At 38.8% G+C, this 25,932-nt stretch overlaps 1 protein-coding gene across 9 annotated transcripts in view; it reads left to right on the forward strand.

The window, feature by feature from the left end:
* The window catches only part of LOC146498875 (discs large homolog 1-like protein), a 122,101-nt gene that overhangs the window by 62,181 nt on the left and 33,988 nt on the right, over positions 1-25,932 (forward strand). For all 9 annotated transcript variants that reach the window (XR_014870210.1, XM_085138017.1, XM_085138019.1 and 6 more), the window contains 9 exons: positions 7,931-7,984; positions 9,822-9,872; positions 12,880-13,004; positions 13,858-14,027; positions 14,216-14,352; positions 14,596-14,740; positions 16,490-16,622; positions 18,885-19,041; positions 19,522-19,624. Coding sequence is in view for 8 of the 9 variants with exons in the window: in XM_085138017.1 (XP_084994143.1) it covers positions 7,931-7,984; positions 9,822-9,872; positions 12,880-13,004; positions 13,858-14,027; positions 14,216-14,352; positions 14,596-14,740; positions 16,490-16,622; positions 18,885-19,041; positions 19,522-19,624 (1,075 nt within the window). In the remaining variant the exon portion in view is untranslated. The remainder of the gene's footprint in view (positions 1-7,930; positions 7,985-9,821; positions 9,873-12,879; positions 13,005-13,857; positions 14,028-14,215; positions 14,353-14,595; positions 14,741-16,489; positions 16,623-18,884; positions 19,042-19,521; positions 19,625-25,932) is intronic.

A 25,932-nucleotide genomic window follows, 5' to 3' on the forward strand; every position in this document is an offset into this window, starting at 1 on the left:
TAGAACTAGGTTTGGGATGGGGGAGGGTGTCCTGCATGTACTGTAGACCAGTGGTCCCCAACCTTTTTTGTGCCACGGACCGGTTTATGCCCGACAATATTTTCACGGACCGGCCTTTAAGGTGTCGCGGATCAATACAACAAAATAAAACTAGTACCGGTACCGAAAAAAAGAAGATTTATTTATAACACACGTGAAAAGACCCAGGAAAACCGAGTTAATGATAAAAATGATAACAAAATAATGCTGAAAACCGATAAAAACCCTGAAAACTATACATTTCACACCTGAGCCTCAACTCTCGTGGCCGGTACCAAACGACTCACGGACCGGTACCGGTCCAAGGCCCGGGGGTTGGGGACCGCTGCTGTAGACCATTCTGCTAGGTGGAGTTATTGGTATTGTAAGGAAAGGGCCACCTTTATTCCATTGTATCATTTGAAAGATAACCTCATGCTAACTAGAAAGAAATGTGTATTATTTCTTTGAGTATAACACATTGGTCTGTAGTTCAGTTTCAGAGAGCATATACTTCTACTTAACATATATTTCTATGTCACTATTTTCCAGCTATTTTATTGGCCACTGCATTTTGGGCAAATTGCTTTCTTAGTGTTCGTTTGTAGAAAGATCTTCAAATGAAAGGCTACACACTTATATAGGGGTGATATAGAGAGTGCGTTACAAAAAGAAAAAAAAAAACACATGGCAGGAGAGAACGAGACATTCACTGATTTTATACAGGACACTGTGTCCTTTACTGACATAACATCTGATAAGAGCTTCAATTGTATGGAAATAATGGCATTGATTACTATGTTCAAAGTACTGCTAGAATCAATACAAACTGGCTACATTAGTCCCTAAAAGAAAGATGGAACAGTGAGCAAGGAAGAAGTGTAATTTGTGACAACAGCCTCCTTCAGACTCAGAGTATTGTTATCTCATTTCATTTATTTATTTATTTCACACTTGGTACAACAGTTTCCACAGTTAGTTCTTTCAGACAAACAAACCACACTTTCTATCGGTAAAGCACTGCAATCATGTGTGAAAAGGAGCAGGAAGAAGAAAATAGTCTTATTAAACCCTGCCCCCTATCTACAATCCAACTTATATTGCAAGTGGGCACCAAAAAGCAAGGAACAAACTAACATTTATCTCCGGTCCTAACGCAAACCAAACAACAAATTTACAATTAGAATATATCACTTCACATAGTAACAAGGAGAAAAGATAAGTAAGTAAAATAAAACGAGGCAAAAAATAATGGAGGCAAAAAAATAATGGATCCTTTTTCAATTAACTCCAATTTCGTTCACGTTCTTCATATTGAGTTATCGTTTTAGACATGCAACACTTTTTTAAAACAATGTAAATTTATACAATTCTTTAAATTATAATGAAGAGAGTTCCACAGTCGTATACCCCTAACCGTTGGACTCATTAATCTTTGTGTAGTCCTAGCTAGCTGATGTTTAAAATAAAATTTCCTTCTGCTGTCTTCTCCCCCCGAACACATTAAAAATAATCTTTGTAACTTAAAAGGCAAAATTGTATTTTTAGCCTTAAACATAATTAATAGTGTCCGTAGTTTCACTAAATCTCCTAATTTTAATAATTTCGATTTTATAAATAATTTATTTGTATGTCCAAAGACATGCAGCTTGTGGGGATAGGTTAATTGATTAATCTAAATTACCACTAGGTGTGAATGTGCAAATGAAAGTGAGTGTGAATGGTTGTCTGTCCCTGTGTGTTGGCCCTGTGACAGACTGGCGACCTGTCCAGGGTGTACCCCGCCTCTCGCCCTATGACAGCTGGGATAGGCTCCAGCGCCCCCCGCGACCCTGAAAAGGATAAGCGGAAGCGAATGGATGGATGGATGGATTTATTTGTATGTTCTCTATATTTAACATTATGAATCATTCGTATCACTTTCTTCTGTAATAAGTTTAGAGGTTTTATAGTATTCTCATATGTAACTAAAGTATTAGAAAAACAATGAAAAATATAAAATTGCATTGTTTTATAGTCTAATAAATCTCTTACATTTCCCAAAATATAAATGTTTTTAACCATCTTCTTTCTAATATACTCAATATGTGATTTCCACGTCAAATTTTCATCTACTATTACACCCAAAAAGCGAAATTCAGTAACTCTTTCAATCAATTCTCCATTAATGGACATAATGATTTCTTCCTCCTTTACACGATTGCCAAATATCATGAATTTTGTTTTTGTCAGATTCAAAGATAATTTATTTACATCAAACCATTTTTTTAATCTTAACATCTCAGAAATCATAATTTCTACCAAATCTTTCAAATGCTCTCCTGAGCAATAAAAATTTGTGTCATCTGCAAATAAAATAAAATTTAACCTTTTTGATATGTCACAGATGTCATTAATATATAAATTAAAAAGTTTAGGTCCCAAAATAGAACCTTGAGGAACGCCACATACAATCTTCAATCTTTCAGAGGTGTTACCGAGATAATGTACATATTGTGACCTATTTTCTAAATAACTCCTTAACCAATTCAATGCCACTCCTCTCACACCAAAATTATACAATTTAGAAATCAAAATAGAATGTTGTAATGTGTCAAAAGCTTTTTTTAAATTAACGAATACCCCGACTGTGTATTTATTATTATGGGTTGATGTTTGCAGATGAAATATTGCCAATGAAAGTCAACAATGCTAATGCCGTTGATCTATTTTTACGAAAGCCAAATTGATTTTCATTTATTAGTTTATTTTTTTCAATAAAACGTTCAAGTCTTTGCGCAAAATGTTTTTCAAGCACTTTTGAAAACTGTGACAAAAGAGACACTGGCCTATAGTTGTTAAAACTATGCTTATCTCCTGATTTATGTAAGGGTATCACTTTTGCCACTTTCATTCGATCAGGAAATACTCCTGATTGTAACAAGACATTAAAAATATAGCAAAGAGGAATACTTATACAGTCTAAAGTCTTTTTAATTATAACCATGTCTATACCATCACAGTCAGTAGATTTTGTATTTTTAAAGTTTTCTACAATTGCTACTATTTCTTTTATGGTAATATCAGCTAAGAATATAGAAGTAACCACTCTACTTTCTCCTTTCCAGACTTCCTCATATTCTGGGTCGTCATTTTTTCTAATTAAATTTGCTAAAGTAGGTCCAACATTTACAAAAACGGAATTGAATTAGTTTGCTACTTCAGTCCTGTCATCAACAACTTGATTATTCTTAATGAAATAAATAGGCCGATCTGAGGGTGTGTTCTTGTTACCCAATACTTCTTTAAAAATGTTCCAAATGCCCTTAATATTATTCTTGTTTTCCTGATGGGAGGTCTACAAATACATTGGCTGCTAAAAGCAATCTCCAAGTGTTGTACTTATATCTGACCACAGTGTTATGGACAATTTAGAAGCATAAGGTCACTACAGTATTGCTGCCATTATCTTGAAGCTTCGAGTGCTTTGCTGATGTTTTCCACACAAAACTGCACTCTGGGCTGTCAAATGAATTGTAATATATTCATAGCTTGTCTCTCTTTTACTCTGAGGGATACTGGAAGTAATTCAGAAATACAGAGAAAACAGATTTAGAGCAAATGAAAGGTTTCAAAATAAAGCCTGCAGTCAATGGGACAGCACTGAACGATGATGGGCGCAGTGCAAGAGCGATTCCCAGTAATACAATCAAAAGAGCATAGCCATCCATGTGTAACAGGAAATGTGTTGTATTATATAAACTCTACAGAGATGAAGAATAGTAAAGGAAATGAATGTAACAGTGTAGCTCTCTTCTACTTGCTATACTTATTGCGGACACGGTGATCACAGAGTTAGAAGGTAGCGATGGTGTGATTAGTGTGATTAGGGTGGTTGTTCTGAGTGGATGGAGTCATGCTCCATCTGATTAAGTTATCTGATTTTCATTGCTTGTTAGGAAGTCAGAACGAGCGATGATGTTATGATTGTATGAATGTTTGGGTCCGTGTTCACCTCTGTGTGAGTTGCTTTTAGAGAAACACAACACTTTGGCCTTTGTATGTGTTTTGCGCATTCTTCCATATGTGATTGTGTGTGTGTTAGATGCTATAGGATTCTTGATTTCTGTTTATCCAATCATGAGTCATCTGCTAATTAATAATTACGTTGATGGTTTAGAAGCTGATTAAAGCCCGCTGCACTAATGGAAAATCATTTCCCCAAGTCTACACACTCGCACACACACACACACACACATATGCAGACCTCCTTCAGGACCTAATCACTTGTATCTCTCTCTGTGTGATAAGACAAACGTGGGATAGTCTGGATCTCTCTCTAAGCTGTCCTGTGTTGGACTCAACCAACCATAATGCCATGATAACACAGCTGGTGTGACACCCGTTATGTAACGACTGACAATCACTTGCACAGGACAACAAAACACTGTCTGGATATGGATGTTTTGTGTGTCTGTGTATTTGTGCACCGAGTGTTTGTTTGTTTATATTTGCACATTTGTACTTTTGGCCTTTTCATGTAACACAACTCTGTCCTCACACACTCAGACACATACACACACACACACACACAAACTGAAATATGTATTGATGTTACATAAGGGTGCAGTCTGACATGGCGTGCCAATGGAATCACCAGCTGAGTGACGGACTGGATTTGTCGCTTTGTGAATGGTGCGCACAAACAGACAAAGAGACACATACGCAGAGCTTGTCTGCATTGTGCAACGCTTTTCCTCTGCTGAGCGAGCCACATAAGGTTTAGGCAAAGCGGTGGACTAGCATGCATAGTGGAATAAATTCCATACTGTGGTTAAAAGGTGTTAATACAGTAGCGTCAGCTGAGGTGACTCCGTCAGTGTGTTTCATTGTCTAAGACTATTAGAATAAACTGGTTATCTTTGTTGGTATTAACAGGTTAAGCCTACACGATAATTACAGTGACAAACAAGTTTTGGTTGGTGAAAGTCAGGAGTGTAGAGTCTGTCGTCCACAGGCTAAAATCTGGCCACCCCTCTGACCACCACACCCAACCAATGGGAAAGCTCACAGGGGGGCTGTGCATATACTCAGAACTGGAGTTACATTCAGTGAGTGTGTTTTTTTCTATCAGAATTTTTTCACTGATTGATTTTTCTGCCACCATTATAACCACACACTGACACATTTTGACAATGCAGCTATCCTTATCCTTATTATAATCGTCATATGAGCTTTTACATATAAAAAACAACAACTTTATCAATTTTCCGCAATTTTGTCAGTTGAGGCTTACATAAAAGCGATAACTTGAAGTAATTGTTTTTAAATCAGGAATTTTAGCCTACTCTTTATAATGTTGCTTCAGTTCATTGAGGTTTGCAGGCATGCATTTATGCCTAGCTCTCTTTAGTTCCTGCTACAGCATTTCAGTCAGTTTGAGTTGTGGACTTTGGCTGGACCATTGCAACACCTTCACTCTTTCCTTTTTCAGCCATTTTCTTGTACAATTGCTGCTTGGGATTGTGTTTGGGATCATTGTCCTGTTGCATGACCCAGTTTTGGCCAAGCTTTAGCTGTTGGACAGATTGATCCACATTTCACTCTAGAATACTTTGGTATATAGAGAAGTTCATGGTCAACTCAGTGACTGCATGATGCCAAGGTCCTGTGGCTGCAAAACAAGCCAAAATCATTCGTTTTCCACCACCATGCTTAGCTGTAGGTATGAGGTGTTTGTGCTGATATGCTGTGTTTGGCTGTGTATTGTGGCCAAACATCTCCACTTTGGTTCTGTCTTTCCAGAGGACATTGTTCCAGAAGTCTTTGTGGTTTGTCCTGATGCAGCTTTGTAAACCTAAGCTATGCTGTCATGTTTATCGACACAAGGCGTTCTCCTCGAAACCCTTTTAATGAATTTAAACAATTCATATTTGTTCAGTCTTTTTCTAATTGTGCTCTCGTGAGCGTTAACATTTAAGAGTCTAATTGAAGCCTGCAGAGTTGTAAAGAGGCATTCAGTTAACCCCCCGGGACCAACAAAATGCTAAAACCAAATGACAGGTGGTCACACATGCCAATGACTAATGAACCAAGTGCATTTGATTCCACTCAATGCCACCCCTAGATAAATAACAGCTTCAGCCAGGCCACCCCTATAATATCGGTCCCTGGTTACTTTGTTACAGGTTGTAGTCTCAATGTGTGCATTTGTTTGGGATCAGAAGTCATTATGTTTTTTTCTTAAATTTCCTTATGTTGATGTGAGCTTTCTAGTGGCAAAGGATAAAGAGGGTTGGTGTCCTTGTTGTAGTGATCTGCAGTGTTTTTCTAAGGCTTTTAAAACTGTCTGAGCTCTCTTTGAAAAGCAGCAAACTTGAGAGATCCTATTTTTGCTTTAGGTATACATTAACATTTGAATAGTGTTCTCCTAAATCAAATAACAGTCCAAAAATATTTAATACAGATATTTCCCTCTTTGTCTTCTCTGACATAAATACAGGTCCTCATACATCCTGACGACAACAGCTGTACCTGTCAGCATAGCCTCAGTGCCACATTATGCAGGACTTAACCTGCTGTGTCCCAGCCTCCTTGTATCTGTGTCTCTCTGAACCTTACTCCAAATTTCTTCTCACGCTGTTATTTATTTATTTTTTTTTCCTTTTAAAAAAAATCCTGTGTCCTTTTTTTTCCACTCTACATTTCTCAATATTGTTGTCCAGCAGGCGGATTTCACTCCTCCCACCATACCTATAATCCTCCACACCCCACACTACCCCCTTCTGTTCCCTTGTGGGATCAAGCATCCAGCCAGCTTGACTGACAGTTCCACATGTGGCAGTGAGAGAGGAGGGGGTGGGGGGTGGGGGGGTGGCGACAGGGTGGATGAGAGGTAGAGATTAGTAGAGACATAGATGCTGTTGCTGCTCTGCTGCATGTTCATGGTCATGGTGGCCTGTTTGGTTCTCTTGCTTGTTTGATGCTAGTTTAACTTGTTCGTTTGGCAACTTTTGGCGACAGAACAAGAAGCAGAGTTCTTAAATGGACTGGCACGCTGATCGCTGGGCTGTTTGAGAAGTCTAGAGCCAGTGCTAAAGGTGGACGTCAGGGCACTAGATACTCTTTGGAGAGAAAGTGAGAGGAGACGAGGGAACAGGAGTCAGTAGGTTGGAAATGGAAAAAAAAAAGGTGTTCATGTTCTTGCAAAATGACAAAAACGACGTCCTGTAGGTATTAGTGAGTTTCCTGCATTTTGCTTTGCATGTGATTAGAAAATAGGAAATGGAAACCAGTGTCAGTCATCTGCAGCTGCCACAACCCTAGCACAGATCGGTCCAAGCCTCTTCTTTAGAAGGAGACCGGGAAGAAAGAGGAGGCTGATTTTGGGTGCAGAAGAAAGGAATAAACACTTGTTGTAGAGTGCAGAGCGCGCATGGGAGTGAAGAGGAGATTGCAGTCGGTGGATTTATACAAAGCAGATGGATCTGGGAAGTTGACTTAATTTAAGAGATTAAATATGGATGACCTACAATAGGATGGTGGTGTAAAGAACTGTGCAGCAGTGTACAATGTTGTACTCTTTTACTATTAGAAAAAACGTCTAAAATGTATCGAGTGTTTTGTGGTCCAGTTCTGAATTTTTGTTGAGACACTTTATGGCACAGTGGCAGAGCTAGTAGTAAGTTGTCCTATAGCGTGGTTTGCCGTGTAGTACTGTAGTACTGCCCAGTATAAGGGCTGTGCAGTATGTCATGCAGTGTATGCCGTCGCTCCATGGTGGTAATCTGTAGCAGATGTACTCGAAATGCTGTACCAAAACATGAGACGAGTAAGTGCTTATTGCTGCTCTCTGTGTGTTTCTCTTTGTTCTCAGCAAGAGTGCTTTGATATTAAAAGTAATTAATAATAACAGCGACATTCTCTCTTTCAGGCCAACCCCCCTCCAGTGGTGGTCAACACCGACAACGTCGACACCCCCCCATATGTGAGTACGGCTTCAGATATAAGGCTAGACTATAATTATATTTTTTAAATAGTAAGGTTGAATATAAAAACTTTACATTAAATCATTGTCTTTAGTCCATTAATTTAGTGGTTTTTTCTTGCCAAAAAATGTGCTTCACATGTGCAGTTATTTGAATATTTTGCAAACAATTAACATGCACGGAGCTTTAGGTTGAAATCTCACTTTAGAATTACATGAATACAGATGTCGTTTTACCAGCTGCCACAGAAAATCAGTATCTGTGGTTGTTAGATAAGTTTATTATGTAATTACTGTGGAATTAGTCCCTGCTGCAGTGAAAGATTTGTGCGCTTGCAGATTTCACTTATTAGTTCGCTGATATCATTTATGGATGCTTTTCTCCAGTAAGGACTAACCTTTTCTGACACCTTTAGAGACCAGGGTATTCTGGAGCCAAAAATGCACCAGGTGCATTGCTATGTTATAATAAACATGCTGTGATGCTATGATATTGACACTTGTAATGCTGGTTGTGCTTCACAGTAAATAATCCAATAATTTTAAAGGGTTTCAAAGGAATCTAAGTTTTTCATCATATTCATAGTAAGTTCAATTCCATATAATCAGGCAGCACTCACCACTATGTGAATAGTGTCAGATATTAGTAGTCACAGCGTACATGGTGGCTGATGGATGATCGTGCCCTCTGTTTGAAACGACAGAAATTCACAATCTAAACTAATCTGAGCACCCAGAGGCACAGATTACAGCCAAGGGGATTACATGGGCCACTGGGATGCCGCTCGACCACTGTGTTTACGTGTTTATCAACTATGTGTGTGTGCGTGTCATCTCGCCCGCAGCAGCTGTATCTCCTAGTGTCAACTGAGCCGGACTCAAAATATATTGAGATGAGATTTAATTCTGTGCTCTTTACATTCAGTCTTAAAACGCGGATGTTAATGTGATTTATAGTACAGACGGTCCAGGCTGAGCCATGTGATTGGCCCACGGGCAAGCCATCAGGGATGCTCTTAAATATGACATCATAGACGCATCATCGCATTACGGATCTAATCTGCGGGATTCATGCATCAGTCATAAATAATCAAATTCCTAAATTCTCATTTCTTCAGTTCGCATACTTGTTGCAGTCTGTCGTACCTACAATAGGCAGTGTGTTAGTGATAATCAAGTCACATTTTTAGTTAGAAGTAAACAAACGTTGTCAAGCTCCTATTAATGTTCAGAGATAACAGGCTTACTTTGGTGTGCTTCAGTGTCTGTTGCACTAAGACGTTTAATCTCTGGTGACTTCTAACTACACAAAATGTAGTTTCTCTTTTAAGTGAACAAATTTTACCTCATATTTTACTTTTACCTCAAGAACATTTTTACATGACTAAGACTGAGGGTTTTAAAAAAAAAAAAAAAAACATTTAAAAAGTTGTGGTCTATGTGACATTTAACTTGTGATGTAAAAGTGTAGGCGGTCTGCTCTGTTCTTCTTAACATCTAAAGGGTAACTACTGCAAAGATGAGTGTAAAGCCCAGATTTGCACAATAACTTTATGACATATTTTGTATCACAACTTTCTTTCTTTGCAATCTTTCAGTAACATTTGAATGCCTGACCTGAAAAAAACTGAAGCAGTCTGAATCCTGAGCTTATTTGATTGATTGATTGATTTTTTTGGCTTGCAGAGTTTTTATGTTTTGAAACACTGGCCATGTTTAATATAAACATCCAGCACTGTAACAGTGACAGAGAATAAGGAAAAGCGAATGTGGATTAAAGAAAGAGTTTACTCTCACAGTTCATTTTCATCTCTCTCTTTTTTTATCTTTCAAACAGGTCAATGGAACAGAAGCAGACTATGAGTATGAGGAAATCACGTTGGAGCGGGTAAAAACATACAACACACCATCACCATGTGTGGCCTTCACATAAACTCTACATGTACTCAGCTCGACGTACAGTAGTCACAACACGGCAAAAACTAAAATGAAAAAATTCTAATAGTTCAGCCTTAAAACCTGATAAAGATTCAATGTTTTTTGTCTGTTCTTTTTCTTAACAAATTAAATATGTCACAAAATTAACTAGTTTTTTGACTCTAAAAAATCTAAATCCTTAATAAGGCTGAGAAAACACAATGATTTAGGTCAGAAAACCCATCCCTGTGTTAGCTGCCTTTGTCCCCGGTTATTTTCCTCTACTTCAGCTCGTCATTCTGCTTTTCCTTAACTTAGCCTGATCATTGGTCTGATTCTGTTGGCCCTCTTTCCCTGTCCTCTATTTCTTTTCCATCCTTCTTCCCTTTCCATGCCTGGCCCCTTCCTCCTTCATTCTCATTACATGCCCCTTTCTCTCATGCCTAAGGCTGTCTCTGCACCTCCCTCTCTCTCGCCCTATTCTCCTGTGACCTGGTTCTGTCTGCTTGACTGGATCTCCTTTAAAGACGCCATGGACGTACACGCAAACACAGGCGCAGACATTATACTAGCCTTGAATCCAGTGACAGAGTGCAAGTGAGAAAGCACCATGCCAGTGATCTACGATATGCCAGCTGGCGATATCTGGAAACATCTGTATCTCTTTTACATGTTGACTTTTTTTCCACTGCAAATTACTTTGGAAAGAGAAAATGATCCATTAACAAAAAAAAAAAAAAAAAGCTTTAATGTCTTCTTTAGGAGACACACAGATATCCCTACACTTAATCTCTTATTCAGTTTGGCAGACTGAGAACCCATCATCTAGTCTGCTGACATAGCCTCTTGGGGCAAATGCAGAAATTGCAGAAGTCAATCTTTTTGTGTGTTCAGCACATATATAAATCGATTTTCTGTTTTCATTAGCCTGGTTATTGCCTATAAATGCATATAAATCCAATAAGAAAATTAATTGTTGTTGGTTTATCCGATCATGTTTTAGACCTTCCGTGCAGCTGCTCTTTTGCTTCCGCACAGTTTTGTTGGATGTTTTTTAAAAGCATTCAACCAAAGCCCGATCAGAGGGAATCTTTTTATATGAACAAATATTTTGGCTATCTGCACTGTACCTTCTGCCTGGGCGCTCTTCCAGAAAGCAAGTTTAGGGAAAAGAGTTTGTTTCAGATTGTCTGGGTTCTCTCTTCCAGAAAGAGAGCTGACTGACACACCGTTTCATGTCCTTATAACATTTTATCATTTTTGCAGCTCGTCTCTGAGCGTCTTGAGTTGAAGAAGTTTGATCTTTACAAATATGAAATCCTAAGCAGACGTTACTTTGTTTTAATATTTAACATCAGCGTGAATTAAAATGAAGGCTCTTGCTTTTAATTTACCTGTTACCTGTTACCTTGGTGATTCCTGGCGTCAGAGTTCGATTGAGGTTGCTGTTAAATCTGTCTTCTGGAACAAGGCTCTGCTGCTTTGATCTGAACTTACTAAACCTGTGTTCAAATCGTTTCAGTGACTGCTCTGTAAAATAACATTATACTTTTTCCCTCTTCATGGACTCTGAGCCAGAAAATGCAAACAGTGATTCATTCATGAACAAACACACTCAACTTGATTAGCCCTTTGTGGCTTAGAATGAATGTTTTTCTGTTTGTACATTCTTACCAGCTTAACTTTCACCTTTTTTCTTTTTTATATTTAACATTAAGTTACACGACTCTCATTACTGCACAACTTCATCTGGTTGAACAACTCCTTGTAAAAGTAAAGGAGGCTGCACCGTGTTGAAGAGCACCAGTACATATAACCTGTATGCCAAAGAGAGTTTAGCTTCACCTCTTTCTGTGGTAAATGTATGATGATACAGGGATTAAGCTTGCTTGAGGTAATTAGAATAGTAGAATCTAGTTGGGATAGGTCACATATTGTTATGGTTTGCTGTGTGGCAGGCAGGACCCAAACGCAGGACTCATAAACGCAAGGATCAACTAAAATAGGCAGCTTTATTTTGGCTGTAAGTGATTCTTCAAACAAACAGAAGACAAAACCAAAAATAAGGAACTAGAAATACAAACCAAAATCAAAACACTAACACTGGGAAACAGAACTAGAAAACTACAAGGAGCACAGCAAAAAAACACACAGCATAGTGAGGGTACAATGCGACAACAGGTGTGGAACAGGTGGTAACACAGCTGGGACAAATCAGACCCAACGAGACAAGGGAAGAAAAACCACACAGGGACAGGGACTATCAAAATAAAACAGGAAACACACGACAGGCACAGAGGCACGGACTTGCCGCTGAACAGAAGGAACACGGAGCACAGGGACAGGAGTAACAAACTGCGACATGAGACACGACTGACTGGGGAGCAAGAAAATAAACACAAAGACAGAACTAAACCTACACTAAATATGAAGGGCACAGAAAAACTGGAGATCAAAAAACAAAGAAGAACTAGAGATAGAAATACAGAACCATAAACCAAAAAGACTAGTAATGAGAAACCATGATGAAATCAAAGATTAATAATAACACAGAACACTGGGTCACGACCCAGGACCGTGGCACATACATTGTGCTCCATCCTTAGTCTGCTATAAAACCTTGGCCACAGCAACTGGACCAGTTGGTTTTCTGTCTTCTGTGTTGGATTACATGATGCTGAACAGAACAGAGCAGGCATAATGTCAACAAATCTGACATGAACCAAGAAACTGTGGGCTCACTGAATCAACTCAAATTCTGTATGAGGTTTGCCAGTTGGATGTATAGAAGGGCTAAGCCGTCAGCTGATGTCTGTTGACTTTAAGATCACTTGATCTGAAAAGCAGCTGAGCTCAGTGATATTAACTGATTAATTAACATTAATCAGTTAATATCACGGTGCACAGTAATCTTTTAAAACCTGTATTAGTGCTTTTTTAACCTTTAAAACACTCTGTGTATCTGTGTCTATGCGTAGGGTAACTCAGGCCTCGGCTTCAGTATCGCTGGAGGGACCGATAACCCCCACATTGGAGATGACCCCTCGATCTTCATCACCAAGATTATACCTGGAGGAGCTGCAGCCCAGAATGGACGACTCAGGTGCAAACACAGACACTGTTGCTTTCATTAGACGTGAGCAAGAATATTTTGATTACATTATGTGCAGGTGCAGCGCTTCTTGGGTGCTACATGCCCGAGCTCAGCTGCTGCCCTCAAAGTTAGAAATTGGACCATCTTAGTCTGAACATTTATCACAAGTGTTTGCAGAAATTGGGCATGCAGAATGGATTACTAGTCCTCTAATAATCCTCCTTTTTCACATTCAAACTGAAGCAATACTGTTCATGTGTGTAGCGTCACACCTGTGGCAGCAGATTTACCTAATTATTGGTGTGGCATTGATCGAGCAGGTAACATTATTGTTCCGGAGTTCTTGAACTTAGACAGCAATGCTTTCAGCAGCTGCCAGCAAACTCAGCTAACATTGTGAGAGGCTGCTGTGTGGAGAGCATCTCCAATCACAGTAAATTGGCTGTCTAGCTTTGCAACAGACTTCACCATGAGAGCTTCGGCTTGTTATTATACTAAAGAATAAAGGGATGTGAATCCCTCGCAGTTTTTCTCTTTACCCATACCAAGGTAACTACCTTGGTAAAGCCAGTGGCTCTAGACAATCTTTGAACATGAACAAGAGATGTCTGATTGAACCAAGAACTGTCTATTTTCAGTTTCTGGTATTTGATTGTGTTCAGTCACCCACTCCAATCTCCCCATTTCAGGACGTATGTCTAGTTTAGCTTTAATTCTCGAAAAGAAAGCGACCACTCACTGTCAGCAGCTCCGTTCCCACTTTGGTCTTAGACTGAGCAGCATAACATTTGTTTTTCCTCCCAGTTCATCTCCCCCATCCAAGTCAGTTGCCTTCTTTACTTCATGTATTGTTGCCATGCAGGGTGAATGACTGTATAGTCCGGGTGAATGAGATGGACGTCAGAGAAGTGACCCACAGCGGCGCCGTGGAGGCTCTAAAGGAGGCAGGTGGTCTGGTCAGACTGTGTATACGACGCAGGAGGAGCCTCACCGAGAGAATCCTGGATATCAAACTAGTCAAAGGCCCCAAAGGTGAAACTGTGCTAGCATAGCAACAGACTGCCAAGACTACAATTAGTCCAGCACAGATATATTGCAGTTATTGTTGTTGTGGTACTATAGCCGAACACTTCGTAAAAAAACAGTGTTATGACTTACAAAAAAAGTATCACATGTTAAGAAAATATTCAAGCGTGTGACCCAGTGACTTATTCTTCCAGGTTTAGGATTTAGTATAGCTGGTGGAGTTGGAAACCAACATGTCCCTGGCGACAACAGCATCTATGTGACCAAAATCATTGAGGGAGGAGCAGCACACAAAGATGGACGTCTACAAATAGGCGACAAGCTTGTTGCTGTAAGAAAACACTTCCTCTTTTTTTTTTTTTTACTCTGTTCTCTTTTGTGCAAATTTGATTTAAAAATCTAATCATACACACTAAAGTGCATATGAAGGTTGCACTTCATATTACTGTTAAAAAAGAAGTTACCCTAAAAGGGTAATGAATCCCCATGAACCTGGATGGATGGATGGATGGATATTTATCATGTGTGGCGCATGACTGTAGAAAATAATACTGTTTATGTCATTTATGTTCAGGTAAATGGTTCCTGTTTGGAGGAGGTAACTCACGAGGAGGCAGTGGCCGCCCTAAAGTCGACTCCTGATGTCGTGTACCTGCGTGTGGCCAAACACACCTCCCTTTTTATCAATGACAACTTCCCTCCGCCCGATGTCACTAACTGTGAGTACACAAAAAGAGCTCTACGTTCTGAACGTTGAATTTTTTATATTTTAATTGCACAACATGTATTTGTGAAACCCAGTTTCATCCGTCTGCGTAGACTCTCGCTATTCTTGAGAAGTTCAAAAACAACTTGCAGTCAGACAGCGTGCCGCTGACTGTTGTACACATCGTTGCCACCAAGATGGTGAGGCGATTTAGAGCCAGATGGTGCTGAACAAAAAAAAAGAAAAGAAAAGAAAAAGAAAGAAAACAGCAAGGAACAAAGCTGAAATTTGTTTGCTTCCCACACATAGAGAGAGCTGCTTTTTACTGAAGCCCTGAACAGTGACTCTTACTCAGAGCTTGTCATGAATCATGAAACTCGACCAGCAACCAGTCAAGGAAACAAAGAAAAGTCAAGCAAAGGTGAAGTAAACTGTAAACAGTACATGGAGTTAAATTAGCTTTCGCGTAAAATAAAAAGGTACCTACAAAAACCATTATTAACATCTGCATGTCCTCCCTTTACATGCCATCAGATATACTCAGCTAAGATATAATCAGATATAGTCTTTATTTAATCACGCAGTCTCATTGAGGTTCATATCACATTTTATAAGACACCTGAGAACAAGAAATATTCAGAAAAACGATAATGACACGATACAGACGTAGACTCTTTAAAAAATAAATTACATCAGCTAATGAAGCTCTCCGAGGGGAGAATGGAGCAATCGTTATCACTCGATTTAGATCAGAAGAGAGCTTTATACATGTCAACTGCTCATACGGGAAACAATGAGAACAAAGTATGAGGATTAGCTTGCAACTTTTATGTCATATGTTGAATATTAATATTAAATGAAGATCAGCTGTCAAGCTGATGCAAGCTCGGTACCTAGTTATAAGAGCTATCTGTATGTTAAAGAAAAGGTGCATTTAAAAAAAGCAAGCCAGAAGTGTGAGATCACAGTTTAAAAAAAATATGTAAGTTATTTATTAAATAATAATAAGTAATTAGTAAATATTAAGACTACTATAGAAAGCTGTTTTAGGATAGCGATTATTTGACATCCATGAAATTTTCTGTTAAATATGTGACGTCACTTTAGTCAGTTTGGGATGATAGATTAACTGGATTGGAAATGCACATTACCTAGTTTGATTTACTGGTCTTATAAAAGCAGTTTCTTATGAAAGCAGTTTTAATGATCTTTCACATCGATGTGGTAACATTAAGAATATATTCTATAATGATCACATCTCCCAGACAGTGTTTTTTGTTATATAACAGTCCGATTAACAGACTGGGTAAATTTGGTTCTCTGGATTCCTGCCACTTGTCATTTCTCCAACAGAGCATATTAACAGAGAACATGTCATTTATCACTGCTGTGACTCTACCATATTAACAGATACTATATATCACGCTGTCTGTCATTTCTCAGGATTTTTCTTGGCTCTGCTGTACTTTTTTCAAAGTACATCATTTAAAAACTGTGTACATAGAAAAAAAGTACATTTCTAAGTGACCCCTAAGTGACCTGTATATACTGTGCTTGCTATCTATCTATCTATCTATCTATCTATCTATCTATCTATCTATCTATCTATCTATCTATCTATCTATCTATCGTTTTCATCCTCTATGTTGGTTGTTCGATTACTTAAATGAAATCACAGGGACTTACTGAAATCACATTTGAATTCATGTCTTATGTGTAACGCTAAAATAAGACAAGGAAATGTCTGTATTTGTTCCCACAGCATATTCCCCACACCAGGATAACCACATCAGCCCCTACATGAGTGGCAGCCAATCTGTAAGCCCTGCCCCGCTGACCACCCCCAGATACTCACCGCTGCCCAGGTCCATTGCAGGAGACGATGATATCACCCGGTGAGATCTCAGTTTATCTTTGTAGCGCACAGAAAGAAATGAAATTTCTGTCAAATGAGATAATAGTTCAAGATAAAGTTTCTAAAGTTTTAACTGCCTATTAAAGCAGACCTGTTGTGATAATTTGGAGCTCCACTGAAGCAGCTTTGGATGATTGAAAGTTGAAAATAATCTTTGGTTAGCTCAGTTCATGCACTGTCTGAAAAAAGCTGTTTTAGCTCCTCCCCCTTAAAGGCAACTTTTTTCCTACTGGCTGCCCCTTGTAAACAAGTTATGCACTGACCTGTTTAAAAAGGGGCAGCCTAAGATATCCACATTAAGAATAACTTCATTATTTCAAGTATTAGATGCTTTCTTATTCACAAGGGTTGCCACATAGGGTCGCTCCTGTGTTTAAATTGGCAGGTTTTCTTAAACACTGGATGCTATTCCTGTTACAATTCCAAGTGTAGCCATGTATCCTCCTGGGAGTGAAGCAGAGATGTTTTCACCTAAAGTCAAAACTACACTATGGAGCCTCTTAAGCAGCTGGGAAATCTCATTAGGCATGAGATATAGAGCAGTCTGAACTGTTGGAATTACTTGTACATGTGCTGACGTCATTTAAAATATTGCCATTTTTTCTTTCATTGTGAACATGCACCACTAGCAGAATAGCCCCACTTTGAAAACTGATCAGAAGTTAATCACAAATTAATCAACAGTAGATTATCAGTACTGTTAAGCATGGTATGGACATGGCAATAGTTGGCTGTCGAATTCTGCTGTTTCACGAAAGAAGTACATGTTGGTTTACTTGAAGTTATGTTAGATTAAACAACTTCCCTTCATTTGCATATTAACATCATATGATGGTTATAAACAGTCTTTGTCAGAGTCACATTTATTCACAGATGTCAACCAAGAAAAAAACAAACAAAAATAATTTGACAAAATTTGAAGAAATTGTTTTTCAGTTTGTTACTGGTTTAGTTTTGCATTTTATAAAATGACAAAATCCACAATCAAAATCTTGTATTTTCAAGCTTCTTTCCTTTGTGCTCTGAGATCTTTAGTGAGAGCAGCGAAGAATGACCTCAGTTCTTCCCTGCTCTGCCTCTGCATCCGTGTTTGCTCTGTGTGTGTGTGTGTGTGTGTGTGTGTGTGTGTGTGTGTGTGTGTGTGTGTGGCAGTGAAAGGCAGATGGCCCTGCAAATTTTGTCTGTCAAGTAAACTCAGGTTACATACGCGTACAGACACACCACACACACAGATACACCCTGAGTGCTGCTCTACTGTCTTAATCCATTTTAATGGAGGGATTACTGCTTATCACAACCCTCGTCACTCGACTGGCATCACCGTGGTTACCAGAATATGACCTATTTCGTCATAGACCTTTTGGGCCAATCAGTGCGCTTTGATTATAATAAATCTGATAAGCCTCAGACAGACTGCAGAATGGTCATTTTGACGTGTGTCCTTCTCTTTTCTCCAGCTATTTTTCCTCGCTCGCTCTCTGATTAGTCACACAAATAGCAGATCATGGGTTTTAAAAAATGTCCACTGAGTGAGCAAAACTTTTGCACAACAGATGAATTCAGGTTAAGGATCAGATGGAGGGACACGCTGGTTCATTTCTATCTCAGCAGTAATTTTCATACATTCAGAGTATCTGCCCGTGCTGACTTTTTTTCCAAATGTAGCATCTGAAAGGAGGCCAGGATTTGCTGTTGCAATACAAAATTAGTCAACAGCCCACATTTGTGAATGTGTCTGATTCCAAATACACACAAAAGAACTGTTCTGTTTTTAGAAGAGACATGAACCAAGCCGAAGCGCTCTTGTTATCTTGTTTTTACACATGCTGTGGTCGACTTTATTTGCTTTTCATCCACTCATCCAGCTGCTTCATCACTCGCTTGTGTTGACTTGGATTCTTTTCTTTCGTCCTTTTTACGAGACGTAGAGGCTAGACCGGCTCTCATTGTTCACGCTGTGCCACAAAGTGCGATGCTGACATCTGCTGGTGAAAACAGAAAGTAATCTTCGGGTTAAGCACTGTTTCCTCCCACAGAGACTAAACATTTATCACCACAAATTTTTCCACATTCAGAGAACGTCATATAATGAAGTACAACATTATTTCAAAATGTGTGTAGTCACTGACTCATCAAATGTATTCATACATTACAAAACTGATTAACTGGTGTCCTAAACAAGGAGAATACCAATATAAGTTGCCGTAATGTGATGTCTTTGTTTGATTTGTGTTTCTGTCAGGGAACCCAGACGGGTGGTGCTGCAGAGGGGATCTACAGGTCTCGGATTTAACATTGTTGGAGGGGAAGATGGAGAAGGGATCTTCATTTCCTTCATTCTTGCTGGAGGTCCAGCTGATCTCTGTGGGGAACTTCGAAAGGGAGACCGCATCCTGTCGGTATGAACTGAGAAATACAACACAGCGTTCGTGAATAACTCCTAATTCTGTTTATATTAATGTTTCACAACAGATTTGCTTTGTAAGGATGTTGTACCTTAAAAAGTAGAGCCATTGGAATCAGTTCCAGATGCTTATTTGCAGTGATTTGTTAATCTGAAGGTGGAGTTAAGCTTCACATAACTTTTCTTTGTTTTTCGTGCATTACCAGTCAACCGGCGCCCTCCGATGACTGAGTGCATTCTCGCGATGTAGTGTGTGTCCCGTTAAAATGAAATAGTGGTTTCATTTTCTTCACATAAGATTCACGCTAGATTTAATCCTCAGACTGTCGGGACACTGACAGTCCCTGTAGAATTACTATTATTTTGAATTATCGTATGCGAGTTCTATCAAAACAAAACCTGCACTTGTGAGTGTTTTCAATTTGCTCGTGTCAGTGCATATTTAGCTGCTAATTGTGTGTGTCTGTATTCATAGGTGAATGGGGTGGACCTGTCCAGTGCAACACACGAGCAGGCAGCCGCAGCTCTGAAAAATGCAGGACAGACCGTCACCATAGTAGCCCAGTTCAGACCAGACGGTGAGTGCTGGAGATTCTGCATGTCTATTATTCACATGTTCACTGTAATGTGTGGAATATTTTTCAGAAAATATTTGAAAAATAGAAATGTTCTGTTCTGGCTTGAAGCAGAAGGTGGTACGTCATTTTTTCCAATCTTGATTCTTGATTCTTCATCTTGGTTTTGGTAAAGGCTGAATGTTTGCAGTGATCACAGAATCAGCATGTTGCTGCCCTCTCTAGCTACAATTCTACCGACTCTGTGGGAAAACCCAAAAATCTGAATTCAGTATGTGTGGGCAGAATGTATAAAGAAGACAGAGAAACCAAACTTCACTGCCTTTGTAAATGGAAAATGACGTCTTCTCAGCATGTAACAGCATGCTTTGTATTCTTCCTAAGAAACAATAAAAAAAGTAGTACAGTCTTTTGAATATTTGCATAATATCAATAAGCGATTTCCATATTATGCAAATATTCAAAAGACTGTACTGGAAATTCACTAACTGCCGAACATCTACACTTGTGAAGGCCCTCGCTGATATATTCCCTTCTTTATCCTTTAATCCTAATAGCACATGTATCATTTAATGTCTGTGTAAGTAGCTGTGCTGTGTGTTCTCATAGAGTCGGTTCTGGTTAGGCGTCATAATGATTTCTCCTCTTTATATTAGTTTGAGATATCGGGCATTTCACATAAGTCAGTAATAATGACCACAATTTTGAAATTAGGGACTGAGCCCGTACACTCATCAGGAAAGTCACAGAGCAGAGGAGAATCATTTTCCCATAGACTTCTATGAAATAATTTTTTACCTTCGAAATCTACAGCCATTCTTTATATTTTATAATGCTTTGATCAGGACACTACATTGTGACACCTTCATCAAGTATCTGCAATCTGAAGAAAAATAACCGGTGGATATATATTATAACACTAAAACATATAATAAGATGCCCAACCCTGCCCTTGACTCTAAACAAATCCTACATTTAAAAGTAACCTTACTTCTTATTCAAATCTGAACGCTCACGACAGTTTTGATGGTTCATCCTAAAGGGAGAAGCACTCAGAATATCCATTATGCCTGTGTCTAACACACATTTGTCCTCATAAAGTTACAATTAATACAGACTCTGGCTGAGTTTCCCAACAAGCATCATCCTGAATATTTTTTTTTACTGGAAGTGACTTAGAAGGCCGTAACCTTGGAAACCAGGTTATAAATGCTGATAGGCTAATGGGATGCTGCCATACCGGGAGACCTGAGGATATCACACACTATTTCACAGAGCCGAAACAATATCAGGAGAATCAGTAATCTGTCTGCTGGGAGAGAGTGTGCGCGTTTGATTTTGGTATTAGTCAGAGAGCTTGTTCATAAATGTGTTATTAAGGGCATGAGCAGTGTATTACACACCGGATTAGAAGACCTTTACAGAGTCTGCTGTGAGTATGTATGTTTTCCACATGAACAAGTTGTAGCCTATTGATAAATGATTTAATATATTTGCTAGAGTCAAACAGAAATCCTTCCTACCTGGCCCTGTGTGAAAAGATGATTCTCCCCTAAACCTGTGTTTGTGCCATCCTTGGTAGAAAGTACTGCAATCAAGCATTTGTGATCACTGGCAGCGAGTCTTTCGTATCACTGTGCACTTGTGAGGAATTTTGCCTCACATTCATTGCAGATTTGTTTTAACTCAGTGACATTGGAGGGTTTTTTCAAGCATGTTTAAGGTCATACTAAAGCATCTCAATCTGGTTCTAGTCCAGACTTTTTTTGATGATGATCAAGCCTTTATTTGTCGCTGCAATGATACACGTACATGTTACCTGCAGTGAAATTGGTCCCCTTTCAACCATACATACATTGCACAAACATCACATTGGGAAGACAGGTTAGAAGAAGGTAGCATGGTAAGAAAAACAATGAGGGGGGGGGAGAACTCCACCCAGGCTCCACCCAGAGCTCCTAAGAGAAGAGCAATTTGAGAACAGAAAAAAATCATCAACATGTTTTTCAGCTTTCCAAAAAAAGTAGTTAATCACAATTAATTCATGATTTAACAAGAAGGGCCAATTACTTTTTCTCAGAGGAGCAGGCAGGTTTTGATAGCATTTTCCCCCTTAATAAAAAAATATTTAAAACTGCATTTTTTAATTACGTTGGTTATCTTTGTATAGTATTAAGTTAGCATTATGTTTGATGATCTAAAACATACAAGTGTGACAAATTTGCAAAAAACTAAAAAAATAGGGAAGAGGGCAAATATCTATTCACAACACTGTATATGCAACAACTCTATAGAAGTGATTACAAAATATGTAAGTTGACTCAGTAGTATTAAGATTTGATATCGTCAGGTCAGTACCAGGCATTGTGCTAGAGTTCAGGGAGCACATGAGAGGGAGGTCACACTTGTGAGTGGGCAAATGTAGTCATTAGTCAACATATAAACTGTTGGGAGTACAGTGTATGTCTTTTTTTTATGTGATGACCTTGATATGAAAAGGGACTGAATCCATTAACAAGACAACAGACAAATGTCAGCAAGCACAATAGAGATTTGGGCAAAATTTGGGCGAGAACATATGAGTTAGAGCCAGAATATCACCTTGAAATGTTGCATAGTAATTAGGATTTAAATGACTTTATAGCCCAGATATTCCATCAAACAGTTTGCTGGCCAAGCTGATATTAGTCTAAACATAGTCTAACAGGGCAACCACACATTAAGACTGGGAAGGCACTGTCGGAAGGTAATGAAGTTCTGCAGCAGCTGCAGTATGCAAATATCTTGGAAGCTTATGAACGCCGTGCAAGGATATAATCCATACATCATTCTGAAAACTGTGATGTATGGATTATGAATTCTCAAAGGTCGTACAAGCATGATAAATGGATTATGAATTCTAATTTCAAGAGGTTAATTGAAGGTCCTAAATGAAGTTTCGTTTAAGGTGCACAGACTTGTTACTGGACAAAGAAAGGCTCAGACGGCACAAGCTTGTTTGTAACCAAAGTTGAAAAATGCAGATCCGTCTCATAGCTCACACACTGTAGATTAGTTAAAGCTGTGGCATGGCGGGCAAAAAAGAAGGAGATTGCTTTGTTGATTCCTTAACAAGCAAATATGTACAACCTGTTCTTGGAGGTAGTCTTATTAGTCAGTGACAGATTTTCCTGTCAAATCAAAATGCCTCTTAGATTTTCAATATAAGCTCTTTGCAGTAACTCATATAAATCACATAATCTGATCAGATAACCATGCCGTTTGCCACTGATGACTGGGAAGATGGCTAGCTGTTGTAAAATCCAAATCAGGTCCTACAAACTTTAGTTCTGGTTTGAAGTTTAACCACTTTATTAACACAACTTTTAGCAAACAGTCAGTCTGTGAAGTTATTATGTGGATATCACATAGTATTTATTGAAGATATCTAAAAATAAACTCAAAGGTAGTATGTTTTCAGTGCTCTGGCATTAATATACTAGTGGAAGTGAATGTGTAATGGTGCTGATAATGCTGTGTTTGTTTCTGACACTTCATTTATTTCTCACTGGAACTAACTAGTGGGAACATCGGAGTAGGGCTGCTCGATTATGGCAAAAATGATAATCACGATTATTTTCACTGAAATTGAGATCTCGATTATTTGACGATATTTATTTAACAATAACAATGTATTGAATAATGACTTTAAAGATTGTCAAAAAAATAATATAAAATAGTGTGCAAATACTGATAACAGTGCAAATGTTTGCAATATAAAAAATAAATGAAAAATGTAAACATCTATGTTTAGTGAACTTTGCAGTGTTGCTCTGTGGTGCAGCTACGACACTGTAGCAAAGTTTACACACTATGTCTACTTGATCCACGTCTGACTCCGCGAACCCATAATGTTTCCACACCACTGAAGTTTTTTTTACCTCTCTTTTCAACCAACGGCAGTCACTCTCCTCCCCAAATAACTTCTGCTTAGCTTTCTGAGCTTCCCTCGGGTCCTCTTGTTGTGACACGTGTTCGAAAGGCAGAGAGGTGCGCTCGATTTGCCACACGGAGCAGCGCGAGAGTAAAGCACGAGGGAGGGGCTAATAATCGGCTCAGTCATTTTTAATGATCGTTGAAAGCCCAGATCGTAATCGTGATTAAAATTCGATTAATTGAGTAGCCCTACATCGGAGCATATCCTCTTGGTTGTTCACGTCTTGTATGAGGTATTAAGTGGGATCAGCACCATGGATAGTGCCCAAAGAGCTCATGAGGTTTTAAAGGAGTAGTCTGCCTGCTTCCTCCTATTGATCTGTAGTATATGATTAGCGTGTTCCCACTACTTCTACAACAACTAACTTTACCCAAGTGTTAGCTTTCAAAGCTTAACTGCTTATCATAAAATTCTTAAGTAACTGCTACAAAACTTCAGGGATAAATTAAATAACATTTGGTTTTGTGGTTTAAAAATCTACAAACATTGCAGTGAGTCTTTCTTTGATTTCCTAGAAGGGCATTTCATTTTACTTTAACTAACTGTAAACTGTGATTAAAAGAGTAACTAAGATCCGTAAAAATGTTGATGACACAGATGTTGATGACACAGATGTTGAGTCAGTTCTAAACTGCAACTCTGCCAAATCGATTAAAATGCAAAATAAGTAATACAGATCTTGTGTATGGGGGGTTCAAGCTGGAGGAGGTAGCCAGAACATGAAGGCACTGAAGGTACTGAGGGATCTAAATCTAAGAGAGGAAGAGGCTAAAATAACGGTGAGAAAACTGGAGCAACCATAACTTTAAACCGATCAGGCTAATTTCCAGTCATCTTTGGCATGTTTGCTAATATCCTGCTGATACACAACTAACCAGTGATCAGTATGGTTCAAAAGTATGTTGGCTTATATTCGACCAGCCCTGCCTTGGCATTTGGTCTCTTATTAGATAACATTATCATCAGTTAACCAGGCTTACATGCTGCTCTGTATCTTAATCTAAAACAATCAGTTGAAGAACACCATTGTGTCTCTGTGTCGTGACTCTCTTATACACCTCATTAGTGACTCTCGACTGAAATTTTATATCAAACCTTCTGTCCATGCTGGGCTTTGGTCAGCAGTGTGTGTGTGTGTCCATCTGAGGTCCGTGTTAGTCCCATTCCTGTGGTGATGGCCAGCAGTGCTTCGTCTGTTTCACAAACACTCTTCCTGCCAATGGGAGAAGAACTCATAACGACCTCCACCAGGAGAGGAAGAGAGTGTCTGTGTGCAGGTCTCCTTCTGTTATTTATATTAAATATGTTGGGCACTGTAGCCAAACGCAGCACAGCGATACCCCAAACTGAACTGTTCTGTGTGTGTGTGTGTGTGTGTGTGTGTGTGTGTGTGTGTGTGTGTGTGTGTGTGTGTGTGTGTGTGTGACAGAGAGAGAGAGAGAGAGAGAGAGATTTGGTTCAAGCTGATGCAGCAGATATGGATCTGTGTTTATTTGAAGTACAGCAGATGGAGCGTGTTTGTCTGAAAAGTCTTCCTGCTGCATTAATATTGTTGGCATCTGTCATGTTGTTTTAGGGTGTTTGAAGTCATTTCATATGTACACTCACTGCCAGGTGAGACTGCGGAACCAGCCGATGTCTGCAGTAACTTCATAATGATGATGACTGCAATAATGATTTTGTAAGATCTCATTTCAGAGTAAACTTGACGTGCTTTGTGTGGCATTTGTAGGAGATAATAGGAGCATAAGATTTACAGTTGTGTGTGTTATTATGCACTCATTGTTTGTAATTAATGGCACCGGTAACAAGATAGTGGAGAAAATTGATTCTGTTCTCAAAATGTTGTAAATCATTGTAAAAATCTTCTATCATCTTTTGAGAAAAGGGGAAACAAGATTATGTTGCACACACTCACTGCGTACTCACAGTTACACATGAATTGTACACTCTCCTATCTATGATATTGTTTGTTCCTATTATTTTAATTTTATATATAAGATCACTTTGTAATGATCTGAAAGCCTACATTACCCATATGGCAACTTGACTGTGGACAGGTGATATAAGTAGCAGCGATCAGGCTACAGAGGAATTATTTTCACTTCTGCAATCTCCATGTAACCATTTATCACCCCTTTACTAAAGTGAAGTCATCCTAATGACTTTGTATCCAATGTTCTTGTCGATGAGTACACAAAGCCTACAATTTATCAGTTGTAAACATTTTTACATTTTTTTTATATTTTTGAATATAGAAATTTCAGCCAACTTAACAATGTTTAACAACAATGTTTAACTACTACTGTATGTATAAATCTATTATTTCCTTTAC

Source organism: Neolamprologus multifasciatus, chromosome 17, assembly GCF_963576455.1.
Source record: "Neolamprologus multifasciatus chromosome 17, fNeoMul1.2, whole genome shotgun sequence".
NCBI lineage: Eukaryota > Metazoa > Chordata > Actinopteri > Cichliformes > Cichlidae > Neolamprologus > Neolamprologus multifasciatus.